Source organism: Myotis lucifugus, unplaced genomic scaffold, assembly GCF_000147115.1.
Source record: "Myotis lucifugus unplaced genomic scaffold, Myoluc2.0 scaffold_141, whole genome shotgun sequence".
NCBI lineage: Eukaryota > Metazoa > Chordata > Mammalia > Chiroptera > Vespertilionidae > Myotis > Myotis lucifugus.
In genome coordinates, this window is record NW_005871189.1 from 2317104 (window position 1) to 2333382 (window position 16279).

The window sequence follows — 16279 nt, forward strand, 5'->3', positions numbered from 1 at the left end:
TGGGCTGGGCTGGGCTGGGCTGACTAGCCTGGACCTGGACGTTCCTACCTGCTACCGTGCTGCCAGGTTGTGGTTACAGCTACAAATAAAAAACCTTGTTTTCCAGAATTCTTAGCAGTTGACTCTTGTGCTACAGATGGAGGAGACTGAGGGATTAAAAAAAACCAGGGGTCCAGGTGAAAATTCAGCTCCTGTTTACTTATAAAAATATATATGTGTGTACCTATATATATATTAAACCCCTCCTCCCAGCACGATGACTTTACTTATACCCCAACCTCCCTTTTGAAAACAAAGAGGCTCCCAGGCTCCAAAGGCAAGTTCCTCAGGGAAACGTGGGCCGGAGCAGCACCAAGGCCTGGTAGGCTGAGGGAAAGGACTTGAGTGACCCTGGCCCCATCCTTGCTTCCTGAGGACAGGATGCGGGGAGGGGAGGGCTCAGTCCTTGAATCCCTGAATACTGCAAAGAATGCGCTTCTGGTGTCCTGGCAGCGTGATCCCCATCTGCACCAGGTCCCTGTGGTCAAGGAAAGGGGTTCGTGAGTATGTGGGCTCAAACCCCAGCAACCCTCCCCCGCCGGGTCCCCAGGGTCCTCACTCGGCCGTCAGGTCCAGTACACACTCCATGGTGTCCAGCCCAGCTGAGCGGAAGTTCAGAATGTAGCGTTTCATGCGAATGGACTCCAGCCACTCGGGGACGCTTCGATAGGGGATCCCGTCTGAGCCGCTAAAGCTGGGCAGGCGAAGGGTTACCCTGTGGGATGGGATGGGGACTACCTCAGTCATGTGAGGGGCGGGGAGGGCTGTCTTCTGCTTTCCTGAAACCTGGGCCTAGCCTGTGAGCATCTGGGGCCAGCATTCAAATTGGTGTCTGGGCACAGAGATTATCTAGACTTTGCGGATTAGCCAGGCCATTGTCTGTGAACCCATTTCCTGGCCTGTTTCCTGGTGCACTCACAGCAGAGGGCAGGCTGACAGTAATGGGGGAGGTGGCAGCCCCGAAAAGTTCTAACACAAGGTTACCATCAGCCCATCTCCACTGGAGTGGCCAGTTCTGGGAATGTATCAACTATCCCAGCTGAGAAGGAGCAGAGGCCTGGACCTGGGTGTGGTCCTGCCTCCAGGGTGGCCGCCTGAGTTCTGGGAGCAGCCCTGATGGCCACCTCCAACCTTGGCTGTTACTCTTGCACTCTGACACCCACAATACAATGAGTGTTCCTGTACGAAAGCCAGCCAGAGCCAAAAACCATTAGCAAAGTAAATCTACTGGGGGAAACATATCCAACATTCCAGAAAGATTAGCACATGCAGTCTCCAGTGTACGAGGGAGTTGTGCTCCAAAAGATAGTTGCAAAAGTTGGAACTTGGAGCACATTTTCTCCCAGAAACAAGGTTATATATGGTGGTTTGATACAGAGGCCAGTACGCCAGGGCTGGTTTACCCGATAAAGCATGTGAAGTCCGGCCTTGCCCGTCTCCCCCACCTTCCCTGGCCCCACCAGTTCCTTCTCTACATCCTGCCAATGTTTTTAGTAAAATGCAATTCTGACCATGTTCCTCTCATTGGCAGTTTTTAAAAAACTGGTCAGTAGTTCTCTGTGCTCAGGATAAAGTCCAAATTTCTTAGTGGAGCTTGTACTGACCTTCCTTGTATTGACCCTCCTACCTCTCCAGCTTCATCTCTGACCACTATTCCTGCACTGGGTGCTGTTGTCACCCTACATTATTTGCAATCAGCCCACCCACAGCTCCCCAAACCCATGCTTGGCACATGATCTGGGAGTCTTTCCAGACCCCACAAGGCTGCCCTTCGCAGTTAGGAAACTCAGTCTACTGTCCATCACTTAACAGATTCTGTCTTCCCCACCCCAATCTAAGTGACCAAGCTCCCTGGAGCAGGTGTCAGGTGTAAGCCCTGCTTATATTTGCTTCCCATCTCACTGTTTGCTTCCTGTCTTCTATCAAACTACAGCTGTCAAGGGTGGGACCAAATCTTCATCAAGGTGGCCACTCCCCCGGGTTGCACACTGTGGTTATGCCTCCTATGCTGGACTCTGTCCGGAGGTTTGCAGGCCCAGCACTTGGTGGATGTGGCTGAATCCCCGTTTTCATTCTAGATCTGCCCTCTCAATCCCTTTGTCCTCCCCAGCGTGGTTACTTGGGATCAAAGTTGGCCATGGTCCGCAGGGTGTGGGGGGTGTTCAGCAATCGCTCCAACTGTGTCTTTAGCTGGTGGAAGTGGGGCCGATGGTCACAGTTGTAGGCCCAGCAGTTCTTCATTAGTTCATAGAGAGCAGCAGGGCAATCCACAGGAGGGGGCAGCCGGTACCCATCCTTAATGCTCTGCATTACCTACAGCAAGGGAGAGGCGAGGGAGGCCCGAGGTAGCAAGCTAACCTGGCAGCCCTTACGAAATCTCTGTTCATGCAAGATCATTGCAAAGGAGCCTCTAACCTCCCTCATCCTCACCCCTGAGCACTAGTAAGAACAGGGTGTGAGGCAAAGGGGACCAGAGGGGACAGAAGTGCAGAAAAACTGTGGGTGAGGAAGAAGAAATAAGGATATGTGCAGGAAGAGCCATAGGAGGATTTGGAGAGAAGACCACTGTGAGGAGTACCCGGGCTCACCTCCTGATTGCTCATCTCCCCATAGGGCTTGTCCCCAAAGCTCAGCACCTCCCACATCACAATCCCAAAGCTCCACACGTCACTGGCCGTGGAGAAGATCCGATCGGCAATGGCTTCAGGTGCTGTCCAACGGATGGGGATCTTTCCTCCCTAATAGGGCATGTAGGACAGAAAAGTGATATGTTTCAGGGCATGGAGGATGGCCACCATGAAGTCATTGTGTCCACAGGAGCACGCGTCCTGTATTTGTTGTAGAGGAGTGCCTGTATGCATGGCATAAAATAGTGTGTGCAAATGTGTATACGGTGAGTAAAGGGCTCTCACCTGAGTTTCATAGGTACCATCCTTGTTGTCCAGGAGACGGGTAAGGCCAAAGTCAGACACCTTGCAGCACAGGTTCTGACTCACTAAGATGTTCCTGGCTGCCAGGTCCCGGTGGACATAATTGTGGTCACTGAGGTAGGTCATACCAGATGCAATGCCCAGCAGCATGGCCACCAACTGTGCAGGGACCAGCTGGTCCTCCCGCTCCTGCAGCAGGGTGAAGGGGAGGGTTAGGGAATGGGCAGGGTTGCCTCTTCCCAGACCAGGAGTCAATACCCAGGGCTTCATGGTGCACCCCCCTTCCCAGCTGGTCCTCTGCCCTCCTCACCCTCAGGAAGGCATCCAGGGCTCCGTTCTCCATAAACTCCGTGATGATCATGATGGGTTTTCCTGAGACACAAAGCAGGTCACCATGGAAGCCTTCATCCCCATCTCCACCCAAAACCACCAGAACCAGATTTTCTACCCTTGGCAAACAGCTTCCCTCCACTTCCTGTGATCTCACCCCCCCTTCCCCTCCCCCCAACCCCCACTCCTGGAGACCAATCCTCATACTCTTTGTCACAACGCCTTCGAGGTGCAGAATGTGCGGGTGGTTAAACTGGCCCATGATTGTTGCCTCTCGAAGGAAGTTCCACCACTGGCCGTCTGGAGACGTGTTCTTCAAGGTCTTAATGGCCACAGTCTTGCAGTCCTGGCTGGGGATTCTCAGGGTCCCTTGATACACTTCCCCAAATTCTCCTGGGTGGAAAAAGAAATAGGATCATGGCCCAGTGCACTATCAGGGGGATGGATGACATCCTCTAGTCCCCCAGCTCTCTTTTCTTCTCTGGATCAGAAACCTGGTATGCCCTTTCTGGGACAAGGGCTAGGCTATACTTCCTGGGGAAGGAGACAGGAGTCCAGGACAGAAGTACATTTCTATAACCTGTTCAGCTAACCCACTGTCTCCTGGGTTAGCACGGTTCTTGGAGAACAGTAGGTGCTCTGTAAAGGCTGGGTCAGTGAGCGCTGTGCTATGGTACTGGGGTGTGTTCATCAAGGGCAGAGCACAAGTGACCAGAGAGGCTGCCCATTGCCACTCTCTTCCACGAGTTCCTCTGGACAAGCTTGGCTGGCGTGGCCACACAATCAGCAAGGACACTGCCAAGCTTTGTTCTCTGCTCAGTTCCATTTCCCCTGGTGACTCAAGGGATCAGGGCAGCCCAAGGACACTGGGCCTTGTTGGGGTACAATGTGGGGTGAGGGAGGCTCTGAACCTCTCCCACGTTTGGGAACCATCTGAGAAGAGTCTGATCCTGGACACAGGGACTCCCCTATCGAAAAGGATGATGTGTCTAATGATCTTTATCAAAAGCTCCATAACCACAGAGGCAGGCTGTGTATGAGGTGGGGCTATTCCAGGACACTCAATAAGGGGGCTGTACGTGACCACAGCAGTTCAAGAAGACAGGGTCGGGCAGAGAGGAACTCATATGGGAGCTCTGGGGCCAGAGGAGAGGCCGGCGGGGCTCTGCAGGGAAGGCCAGAAGGAAGTGGCTCTGTGCTGCCACCCAGAGGAAACAGCAGAGCTCACCTCCCCCTATGACAGTGTCCACGATCAGCCAGGCTGGATCCAGCTCCTGGGTGAAGTCCAGGGCCCCCCGGGCAGGGTCCTCATACGCCGTCATGGGTTCCGCCAGGAGGTCCACGTAAGGCTTCAGCCTCTGCTTGTCCCCTGTGGGGAGAACAGGAAAGGCTCGGCCACAGGAGCGCCAACTGCAGGGCTCAGGAGTGATGGGGGGAGGGGCTGGCAGCAGACCTCGGACTTCTCATTCTTCTTGTTCCCTGAGGAGTCCTGTTTTGGCTGAAGTGGGAGAAAGTCTCTATCCTCAGCAAGGAAGCCTCCACAGCCAGCTTTTCTTCCTCCTGTCTATGCGCAAAGCTCCTGTGTCCTTGCCCTCTGAGGCCCAGAGCAGCGGGCCAGAACCCAGACCCAAGAGTGTTCATGGCCTCAAGTGCCCCAGCCTTCCCCTGGCTCGTTGACCCAGGCTTCACATGCCTTCCTCCTCGCCCCGGGTTGGCCCCTGCTTGCCATGCTCCTGCAATCACTCACGCCTCGTTCACATTCCCAGGCAGACCTCACTCCCACCCCACTACTTGGATGGACTGCTGACCCCCCTATTTGGGGACACCTAATGAGGTGACCAGCAGGAAGCCCATATGCCTTGGAGGACTTCAGGGAGCCTGTCAAGCAATCCCATTTCCGCCCAGCCTCAGCCCAGACCAGGGTGGGGGAGGCTGCCTAGAGCCAGGGTATTGGTACAGTGGCACCAACAGCTAACAGGTAATTGCACAGAGCCTCTGGGGCACCATCAGTACAAAGTTAATTAACCAAAGTTAATTAGGTAGCAAAACACAAGAAGCCTAAAGACAATAGAGCTCACTTGTGCCCCCAGAATTGGGTTCCTCGGTTCTATCCCAACATATATGCCAGTGCACGCGCGCGTGCGCACGCAAACACACACACACACACACACACACACACACACACACACGCAGCTGCTCCTAGCTCACCTCTGTTCACATTGGTGACACAATCAAGCTGCCTCTGCTGCTGTAGTTGTCGACGTTTCCTGTGGGTGGGGGTGGGGGTGTGGACAGTTTATTCAGGGTCGCAGTCCTGCATCAGGGGCCCAATGGCCTTGGCTGAGTTTTCCCCAGAGTGCAGGGTGCAGGGTGAAGGTGGGGGCACAGTGGAGCTTTGGTATTAGGGGGTGGGAGGGTCGTTGGGGCTGCATTCAAGGCCTTCTGACCAGACAAGGGACCCAGGATGGTGGCTGGGGAGGGGCAGGAGTAGCACCTGGAACGGAAGACAAAGATCCCGAGCAGCAGTCCCATGCCCAGCAGCATCCCGAAGATGATGGCCACGATCTCGCCTCCAGTCAGGCTCCTGGAAACTGGGGCACACAGGTGAGGAAGTCTGGGGGTCAGAGTCCACGGGGATGAAGGAGACCAGAGGGGCAAGCCCGGGGAGACAGGTGTGTGTGAGAGAGAGCGCGCGAGCGTGGAAAGGGGTCTGGCTTGGGCTGCCTGCGGGGGTCTGGCTTGGGCTGCCTGCAGCTGGGCACTCACTGAACCTTTAGGACAGCGGTTCTCAACCTCTGGGTCGCGACCCCTTTGGGGGTCGAACGACCCTTTCACAGGGGTCGCCTAAGACTATCGGAAAACACGTATATAATTACATATTGTTTTTGTGATTAATCACTATGCTTTAATTATGTTCAATTTGTAACAATGAAATTGGGGGTCACCACAACATGAGGAACTGTATTAAAGGGTCACAGCATTAGGAAGGTTGAGAACCACTGCTTCAGGAGCTCTGAGGGTGCTGTGTCAGAAGTATCCAGAGTCGGAAGGTGTGTGTGCGATCACCATGGGAGGGGGCTGGTGTGAGTCTCCCCTGAAGCAGCTTCTGCGTGAGTGTGGAGCTTGTGTGCACACGCGTGTGCGTAGAGAGAGAGGAAGGGTCACTGACTGGAACAGGGTCCCAGAAGCCTCCCTGGGATGACAGGTGTTTGGAGCAGAACAAAGGATAAGCCACCCACCTGGTGGGCTGGTCCGAAACTCATGGTCAGGAGAGAAAGGGCCAGGGCCCAGCGGGGTCAACATTCGGACCCTGATGATGTATGTGGTGTCTGGCTGCAGTTCGGTCAGCAGGACTCTGGGTTCTAGTACCATCTGGTACCATTCTTCATCCTGTGGGTGAGGGACTCATGTTGACTGGGCTGGGCGGAGCCAGACATGGTGGAGGTGAAGGGCGGTCTTGGGAGCACATGGGGAGGGGGAGGGTTGGCAAATAGTCATGGCAGGGCTCTGTGTAGGTTTTTGTCCCAAGAGAGCCATCCTGCACCCCAGGCTAGAGTGTTGGGGTGTGCAGGGCATGGACATGGAGACTCTCAGCTGTGTCCTCACCTGGTTCAGCACGTGTAGTTCATAGGTCAGGTTCCCGCCAGGGCTTCGGGGTCGGGACCCCGCCCAGGTCAGCTCCAGCTGCCTGGGCTCCTTCCTCACCAGCCTCAGGGACAGGCCTGGTGGTGACTCTGTAAGTCCAGAGGGTGCCAGCGCATTTGGAAGGAAAGAGGAAATAACTCGAGGAGCTGTTCAATGGCTTCCTGCCCCTCCATGTGCTCTTGCGGTTTCCTCTGGGGCGAACCCCTCCCCAGGCCCCTCACCTGTGTGCCCCATGTGGACGCTGAGCCAGGCGCTGGCGGGCTTGGAGCTGCCCAATCCTGACACTCCATTGTGGGCTTCAACGTGAAAGGTGTAGTTGGCGTAGGGTTCAAGGCCTTCGACGCGCACAGCAGGCATGGTGAGCTCGCTGGCCCCGGGGGAGAAGCGCACATTTCCCGCACAGGGCTGGCAGGGGGCCTCACCTTGCACGGCTCCCCGACACTGAGAACACCCCACGCTGTATCTCACATCCTGGCGCCCCCCCATATCTGCTGGGGGTGCCCAATGCAGGGAGAGCTGAGTCTCCGAAACAGAGAAGCTCAGGTTTTGAGGGACTGAGGGGGGACCTGTGGAAGAAGAGGGGCCATCAGTAGGAGCCCAAGCTGCTGGCTCCCCACCACCCCAATTCTTGAAGTCCTCCGAAGGCCACCAGGAAATTTTAGGCCACCAGGAAATTTTACTCTGGCTCTGCTTTCTCCCAGAAGGAGCAGGGGCAGGGGAGAGTCTTGCAGTGACTGGTTCAGTGCCCAGTACCTGATCAGCTCTGGGCAATTCCAGCCTAACCCGGGCTGAGCAAGGGTCCCGCACCTCCTCACAGATGGCCAGGCCCTGCGCCAGGACTCACGTGTGCACGCCGCCTGCGGGCCCTCCCCGGGGGCTCGGTAATGGCCGCTCTCACAGGTACAGAAGGTGGCCCCCTCAGACTCGGCCATGCTGTGTTGGGGGCACTTGAGACAATGGGGTGAGTCCACATTTGCCCGGTAGGAGCCACTTGGGCAGGCTGGAGAGAGAATGCACAGAGCTGCGGTTGTCCCATGTTTTTACAGGTAGAATCGCACCCTTCCCCCATCCCTGCAGTGGAAACACCCCTGCATGTGTCTCTCTGGGGCCCTCAGACACTCACTCAGTTAAATAATCTCTTTCCCTCCCTCCCTTGGCAACTCGGACAGTGTCTCCCTCCTCCAAGTCCCTGCAGGTTGTCACCACCTCCTTGAGTCTCCTTACCATGGCATCTCTCTCCGCCTTCCTCATAGCCAGGCTCACAGTGGCACCTCCCCACTGGTACCAACCACTCGCCTTCAGAGCTGCAGTGCATGCGGGGTGCTCCTGAGGGGCTGGCCTGGGCGTGGGGCAAGCAGGTCCCCGCCACTTCTACCAACTTGGCAGGTCTAGGCAGAGTGTCAGGGAACTGGGCTAAGCCATGCACAGCCTCAGGGCAGCGCAGGTAGAACACCCGTACGGACACCAGGGTCATGCAGGCCCCCGGGTTTTGGAAAGCGAGGTAGAGGCCGCGGCCGGTCAGGAGGCCCAGGGAGCAGCGCTCGGTGTTCATTTTCACCAAGCGTGATGCAAGGTCTCGAATGGTGAAGCTCTCGTCTGCAGCCACCGTGGTGACCTGGGAAAAAGGTGGGGGCAGAGGGGGACAATCTCACAACAATGATCCTCTGAGGTGGGATGAATAGCCATCCCCGTCTAACCGCTGAGGAGACCAAGGCTAGGAGAGGTTCGAGACCACACAGCTGGGTTTGTAACCTAGGCAGTGGGGCTACAGCTCATATCACTTCTGCTATTTGAAGTTGTGGCCCCACCTCAGTGGCAAAGGGGTGATCAGGTATAAAGTGTGTCAGGACTAATTTAGTACTAAAAACAAACTTTACAGCATCACCTCTTTGGGAAACAAATGTGAGCACATCCTATAATCATATGCTCCTAACCCTTCCGCACTTCAGCATATTTTTTTGAGTAGGAAAGGAAGGGGTGACACGAGAGAGAGCCTGCAGAGGACTGTCTTCCTACACTACTCTAACAATACTCATGGGGATGGGGCGTGCAAGGACGTCGTGGATACTAACGGAAGAAGCTGAAACACCTCTCCCCTGCCTCCACCATGCTGTTATCTTAGTGGATGCCTGCAAAGCCTCTGCAATCGACGAGGCTGGCACCATGATCACTATGTTAAGACAAGGAAACCAAAGCTCAGAGAAGTTAAGTAATGCACCCCAAATCGGGACACAGCAGAAAAGGCACTCAAATCCAGTTCCTCCAAACTCTAGTCCCACCGTCTTTTCAATTATCTGACACCTAGACCCTCTTCCTGTTTCTGGCACCTTCTCTTTTTCTTAGCTGAGTGGGCACTTGGAAAAGACTGAGGCAGGGAGCAGGGTCAGGACCGAAATGGCACTGAGGAGTGAAAGTACCTTCTGGAACATGGGCCGTCGGAGCTGAACGCCCACGTCCTGGTCACTCTCCATGTACAGAAGGTTGAAGGTCTCCTTGCAGCCCAGAGGCCCGGCTTCCCCGAAACTCTTACAGTCCCGCATGGTGAACTGAAGCTCCACGAAGACTTGAAAATCCTCCTCCCCCCGGTAGATCCAATTGGAACGAAGCCAGTGGTCAGTGTCTCCTCCTCCTTGTACTGCGCAGTCTTGGAACATGTAGAGGGGTGTCCCATTCAGCATCTGCTGCATCTTGCTCCACTGCCAGAGGCAAGTCAAAAGTCACATTCCCAGTCATCATCTGCTCCCCAAACCCCCATTTTCTAGAGCTGACGGTGGGGAGGTCAGTGTCAAAGTCCCCCAGGTTCATGCTATTTGTCCTGCCTGCTCCCCACCCCTCATCCCCAGGATAGTAGGTTAAGTATTAGGGTCGTGGATTTATTTGGATATAGGACAGGCAATACAATACCCCTTTTACCTCCCTAGCCAGCCATGGTCCCTTCTGTGAGCCCACCCCAGGTGCAAGTGTCTGAACACTAATTTTGACCTATTTCATCAGTAGAGCTGTAAAGTACCGCAAGGACAGACTTTCATAGCAAAAGCTTATTCACAAAGCCTTTCTGCCTACTTAGAGAGCAAGAGGCAGCAAAGAACTCTTCTGTCGCCCTAGCTGGTTTGGCTCAGTGGATGGAGCGTCGGCCTGTGGACTGGAGGGTCCCAGTTCGATTCCGGTCACGTACCTTGGTTGCGGGCACATCCCAGTAGGGGGTGTGCAGGAGGCAGCTGATCGATGTTTCTCTCTCATTGATGTTTCTAACTCTCTATATCTCTCTCCCTTCCTCTCTGTAAAAATCAATAAAATATACTTTAAAAAAAGAACTCTTCTGTATAAGGGAATCTCTGCCCTCGCTGGTGTGGCTCAGTTGGTTGATGTACTGAAGAGTCACCAGTTCAATTCCCAGTCAGGGCACATGCCCAGGTTGCAGCTTGATCCCCGCTGGGGAACGTGCAGGAGGCAGGTGATCTGTTTCTCTCTCACACCGATGTCTCTCTCTCCCTGTCTCTCTCTCTAAAGAAAAAAAATCAAAAACATATTTTAAAAAACAATAATAATAAGGGAATCTCACCCCTTCCAACATGTGTTCCAGGAATGGCCACCATTGAAATCAGCAACTAAGACATCCTCCTCCCTTAATTTCTTTTACATTGAAAGAATTTTTAAAATTTGTTAATAATGGCTAGTTCTAATATCATGCTTCCCATGGGCTAGTCACAGTTGTAAGCACCTCCAATGAGGAAACTGAGTCACAGCCCAGCTAAATGACTTGCCCAAGGCACTCAGCTATTATGAGGCAGAGCTGGGATGCGGACCCAGGCCCTCTAGGCTTCTGAGTTTATGCTATTAATTATTATGTCTTTATGTGATTATTATAAAAAGTCAAAGGATGAAAATTAGCATATATTAAAAAGTGAAAGTTCTACCATCTATTCACCCCACTGCCAGAGGAAGCCACTCTTAACAATTTGGAGTAAAACTTCACAATTTTCAGTACCTCACAAGCATGTGAACTCTCGGCCGCGGGTTTGAATGCTTGTGTCTGAATGTTTTGCTATGTGTGTACGTGTTCAACATAAATGTGGTTTTTTTTAAACATACATGTGTTATTCTGTAAGCTGCTTTTTGTTTTTTGAAAAATGTTCACATGAGTATATATAGATCTACCTAATTCTTTTTAGCAATCCATAAAATAATTGTCGTATAGATGTACCAGAATTTATTTAACCATTCGCCTATGGTTGCACATTTAAGTAGCTTCTAGGGTTTTGTTTTGTTTTTTAGAAACCATGTACAGATTTCTATCAAAACTCTATAGAACTGCTGTATCAAAGGGTAAACACATTTCATAAGATAGTGCCAAACTCTCCTCCAAAAAGACTATCAGTTTATACTTCCACCAACAATGCCTGAGGGCTCATTTCTCCAAAGCTCTTCAACACTAGATATTAATAATTTTCTTACTTTTGGCCAATCTTATGGACAGGACACAGCTTCTTGCCATTTTAATTTACATTTCTTTGAGAGGTTATACATTTCTCTTTTATTCACTGGCTATTTGTATTTTTAAGCAATTATCTGTTGTCTGATATTCTACTGTTTTATTTATGTATTTATAATGAAATTAATTGGGGTGATCTATTATCATCTTTTGATTGTTCATTTGGATGAATTTTTTAAAAATATTATAGGCATTAATCATTTTCTTGAAATGCATGTTTCAAATAGTTTCTCCCTGTCTGTCACACCACTTTACTTTGCTAATAGTATCTTTGATGTTGACATTATTTAACATTTTACTATAATAACATCTATAATCTTTCCCTTTATGATTTTGGAGTTGTGTTTGTTTGGGAAGCTCTCCCATTCCAAACTTATAAAGATATTCTATATTTTCTCCTAATAATTTTGTAGGTTTGGTTTTTAGGTCTAAATTTTAATCTCCCTAGAATCTATTATTTTTTTGTGTATAGTGTGAAGTGGAGATGTAATTTTGCCTTCTTTATTTTAACTATAGACAAACAATTGTCATTTTATTGATGATTTTACACTTTCCACATTGATTTGCAATTCCAATGTTATCATACTAAAATCTCATATATGTGGACTTGTTTTTTGAACTTTCTATTCTGTTCCATTTACCTGAGTATTCTTGTGCAATGACACATGCTTTCATTATAGTTGCTGTATAGTATGTTCTGGTGTTTAGGCAAGTCTCCCATTTCATTATTCTTTCTTTAAAATAAATATTAGCTATTTGTAAGTATTCCCCCTGGTGTGTGCATGTAAGAAATAAACTCCAAAAATCTGTATTTTGGTTGAAACCCCTTATTTTATAGGGAAGAGACTACAAGGCCCTTACCTGAGAGAGTTCACTTTCCCACGGGCTTTCACTCCATTATAAAGCCGGGGCATTCATGGCTACTCTCAGCTCTGGGAAAAGGCAAGAAACTAGGAATTTGGGATGGCGTGGGGCAGGAGCAGACTTTTGCATTATGCTAGGTAATTCACAGATTGGGCAAGGGGTGTCGAAGCACTGAAGCTGGGCCCATAGAAGGCACCCAGAGCCTGTTTGTAAGAGGCAGCTGTGATGAGGAAGCCAAGCGTAAGGCATGCATGTGGTGGAGGGCAGGTGGAAGGGTGGTGGGTGGTTAATGCGCAGCTCATTAGCTCGCCTGCAGCTGGAGCCAGGAGAAGCAGATGTTCCCAGCTGTAACTCGCCTCTCCCAGTTCCAGCAGTGAGCGGAGCAAGAAGGAGAAACAGCTGCCCAGGATCAGCCACAAGGATCCTTTCACTTATCACTCAGGCACTGCTGGCTGCTACGTGGGTACATTCTGGGGATCCTGGACCTCAGTGTGTGTTTTGAAAAGATGAGAAGGAGGAGAGAGGACAAGCAAGACAGTGGGAGTGTGTAACCGCTGCTGTCTTCTTGCCCTCCTGGTGCTGTTTAGCCCGAGCTTTGAAAGGCACCTGGCTTCCCTCTGGCCCAATTAGGGAAGAGTTATTTGGGTGGAGGTGGCAGGGGCACAGCGAAGGCCTGTGGGAGCCAGCAGGTGGACCTGTAGCCCTCATTGTGGAGTGATTAGCTGGTTTATGAGATGAGGCGCCTATTAGGGTTGGCCTAATCCAGGATTTTCCAAGCAGCCCCTCCTGTAGGATACATTATGGTTTAGACTATTAATTCTAATTACAGGCTACTCTGTGGGAGAGCTGAGATTGAGCCAGGACCCTAGGACCCAGAGGGAAAGAATGCAAGTCACACCAACCCCAGAAACAGAGGCCGATTCCTACTGGACTAGGAAAGGGAAAAGGGGGTACCCAGAGAACAGGGTTTAGGACCAGAGGGAAGAGAGACCTAAGGCGAGAGTCCGAGAAGCGGAGGCAACTGGGCTGGCTTCCCACGGTTCCTGGACAGGTTTGCAGAGAGGCCAAAAGGTGTTCTGTCACTGGGTTTTAGGAATATCCAAGGGACCTGGAGCAGACTTAAACAGCTGGAATGCATGGTGTGCCTGCACTGGGGAGGATGGAGGAAGTACCACAGACTCTGGGACTTTTACTGAGGCAGCTTCTAATTTTGGGGAGTCACAGACCCACTGAAGAATGTGATGAAAACTCTGGTTCTCCTCTCCAGAAAAAAACATCCACACACATACACAATTTTACCCCTTGGAACCTATCTGTGCGACTCCATAGGGATGAATGGACCTCAGTTGAGGATACTTCTCTGTTTTGTCTTAAACTTCAGCCATCCCCAGGATGGTCCTGTTTCTCCCCAGGTGGTCCTCAGAGGTATTCAGCCCCCCCACACCCCCCACTGGGGCAGGGAGGGGAGGAGCCAGGCATTGAAGCATTCTCCATGGGGTGAAGACTGACGCCCCCCCCTCCTTTTCCCATTCAAAAGGCTCTCTGAGTCATCTTCCCTCCCCCTCCCAGAGGAGACACTTCCAGTTTTTCCTGCTCTTTTCTCTGTTCCTCCACCCACCTCTCCACCCCATTTCCCACTGGCCCTCAGCCTTGAGACATCCTAAGGCCTTCCCTCCCCTGACACTTACCCCATCCTCGGGATCCAGCAGCCAGCCCAACTCTCCCTGTGCGGTGCTCGTGTCCATCAGAGTGACTGAAGGTGGGGAGGAAAGAGGCCTGTCAGCTCGGGGGAGGAGGCCCCACAAGTGCAGCACACATTCCTCATTCTGGGCCCCCAGCCCCCAGGCTCCCACACCCTGTTTCTAACAGTTTGGACTTCCTGAGGCTTAGGGGAGTGAAGAGCCCCAGGGAGAACAGCCCGTTGTCCTTGAGAGAGTGACAGGAGGAAGGCGAAGTGGGACAAGGGTTGGAGGGCTGGATCTTTGACCCAAGTCAAGGCAGGAAGCATTGGGAAGAACTGCTACAGACGACTTGCACCCTCTCACTCAGCGGGGGAGCCATCGGCTGCAGATGGAAGGGTGCATGGGTGAGACAGTTGCTCAGCCCCTGGGGGGGTCATGAGTGGGGAAAGGGAACCTCAGAGGTGGTTCCTGGGTAGGAGGCTCCCACCACTGGCAAAGGGTCTGCTCTGCTTGTGACTGGGGTTGTGGAGTGGGTACAAGGCACAGCTCTGAGTCTAGGAAGTTGGGGTAGCAGGGCTGGAAGACTTGACCCCCCTACACCCCGAATTCCAACCCTTCCCCCAGCGGCAGGTCTCTCTGTCGCCCGGCTGAGGTTGACAATAAGGCGACTTCCCACCTCGGACTTCAGAGGGATCCGATCTCTGGGTTGGGCAACTGAGGCTGGGACTGTCTAGGCACCCCCCCCCCATTCTCCCCGCATTGCTGGGGGGGGGGGGGGTCTGGACGCTGCTCCTCGCACCCCACCCCCAGGCGCAAACTGCTGCCCAGCCGGGGGCGGGGATGACTGGCCCGTGAAAGCAGCTGTTTGGGGTCAAAGACCAAAGATCGGCCTGGCCAGTCGATGCCCTGGCGGCCGATTAAACGGGAGCGCTGGAGAGGGGCGCGCGGAGAGGCCTCCTGAGGAATGCCGGCTCCGGGAGGAGGGTGCCAGCCGGGCCAGGGGAAGGGGGACCGGGGCGGGGGTCTGTACCTTCCTTGGCGCGCGCCCCCGGGGGCAGCGGGGTGCAGAGCAGCAGCAGCAGCAGCAGCCCGAGCCCCAGGGGCCAGCGCCACTCCATGGCGCGGGGCCGGGACCCGGGACAGTGGCCCGCACGGCTGGCCCAGGTCGCGAGGACTGAGCGAGCCAAACAGGCCCAGTGGGGGGGGGGAGGGGGGGCAGGGGGCGGGGAGCGGGGGCGGTGCTGGGGGCGGGGGCCCGGCCTCACCTGGATCACCTTCTTAAAGGGACAGTAGGGCAGGAAGGAAACTTGTTAGACAGGTAATAAACTTCAAAAACCGGAGGCGTCTTGACTGGAATGAGACCGCCGGCGCCGCCTAGTGGGTGGGATTAGGCATGGACTAACCCAGGCCTGATTCTAACCCTACCACCCCAGCCTTGGTCCAGCCTTTACCCCGATTCCACCTCGGACCTGAACTGCATTCACCCTGGTAACCCTCCCTCTCCCTTTCTTCAGGGCCCAGCACTGCCATCGACTCCGAGGAAGGCAGGGACGGCTTAGACAACCACAACGCAGGGCGGGGTCCGCCCTCAGCGAAGCACCTGGGAGGTTGGAAGAGGGAACCAACTCAGCCGGCGGGGCACCTTGCCTGAGTCTTCAGGAAGTGGGGGTTGTGACTAGGGTTTTACGTGGCAGAGATTGGGAAAGGCATGAGCAAGGCCCCGAAGGCAGGGAGCCCCAAGGTGCGTTCTGGGAGTGGTGAAGGGACCAGTTTGACTGCTGGGGCACAGGATTTGTCTCGGGAGCCAGGCAGAAAGGCAGGTGTGGGCCAGAGCTGGGAAGGTCTTGGTAAACACGTTGAGGAGTTTGAACTTACCTTGCGCTTTACAGAGCAGCCCAGAGGAGCGCCTGCTTTAGCCCTGCCTAGTGGTGTCAACGCACAGACCTCCCAACTGCACGGAGAGAGCCTTATATTATATTTAATAGCTGCTTATTCAGTTTCTACTTTCCATGCATTAAGCCTGAAAACATCAAAGAAGAGTACGGTAGTCCTTGCCTTGCCCTAAACAAGTAATTAGTCTGAGGAGTGTTGGGGGCTAGGGCAAAAGCAAGCACCCTCAGCGATTAAAATGTCATGCAGGAGTGGACCCCAGTGGAGGTGCAAAACAGGGGTGACAGTGGCTCAAAGCTGAGCGATGCATTCACTGGGAATGGGCAGCGGCCTCCACTCTCCGGGCCCTAGCTCTCTACACCCTTCCCTGGCTCCATCTCATTTGGGTGAATCATTCATAGTTCTTC

The 16279-nt window shown here is 53.1% G+C and overlaps 1 protein-coding gene across 1 annotated transcript; it reads right to left on the minus strand.

Annotated features, from left to right (window-relative positions):
- Positions 1-177: 177 nt before the first annotated feature.
- On the minus strand, positions 178-15165 carry EPHA1 (EPH receptor A1). The gene is made up of 18 exons (XM_006094752.2): positions 15013-15165; positions 13989-14053; positions 9362-9640; positions 8169-8559; positions 7789-7944; positions 7166-7510; positions 6906-7033; positions 6539-6689; positions 5794-5890; positions 5508-5566; positions 4528-4668; positions 3507-3692; positions 3280-3341; positions 2952-3158; positions 2628-2777; positions 2159-2352; positions 599-754; positions 178-517 (listed from the first exon to the last, which is right to left on the minus strand). Exons 1-18 carry the CDS (start codon positions 15098-15100, stop codon positions 439-441), a joined length of 2934 nt encoding a protein of 977 aa, XP_006094814.1. The 5' UTR covers positions 15101-15165; the 3' UTR covers positions 178-438.
- Between the last annotated feature and the right edge of the window lie 1114 nt (positions 15166-16279).

Bases quoted from the DNA above. Each gene is read 5' to 3' on its own strand.
- EPHA1 (XM_006094752.2), bottom strand. From the start codon at position 15,100: ATGGAGTGGCGCTGGCCCCTGGGGCTCGGGCTGCTGCTGCTGCTGCTG. The intron at 5,891-6,538 runs GTGGGTGGCTTA...TGTGTGCCCCAG, and splicing joins GTTTCGGACCAGCCCACCAG to TTTCCAGGAGCCTGACTGGA. The intron at 4,669-5,507 runs GTGAGCTAGGAG...TTCTCCCCACAG, and splicing joins TGTCACCAATGTGAACAGAG to GGGACAAGCAGAGGCTGAAG.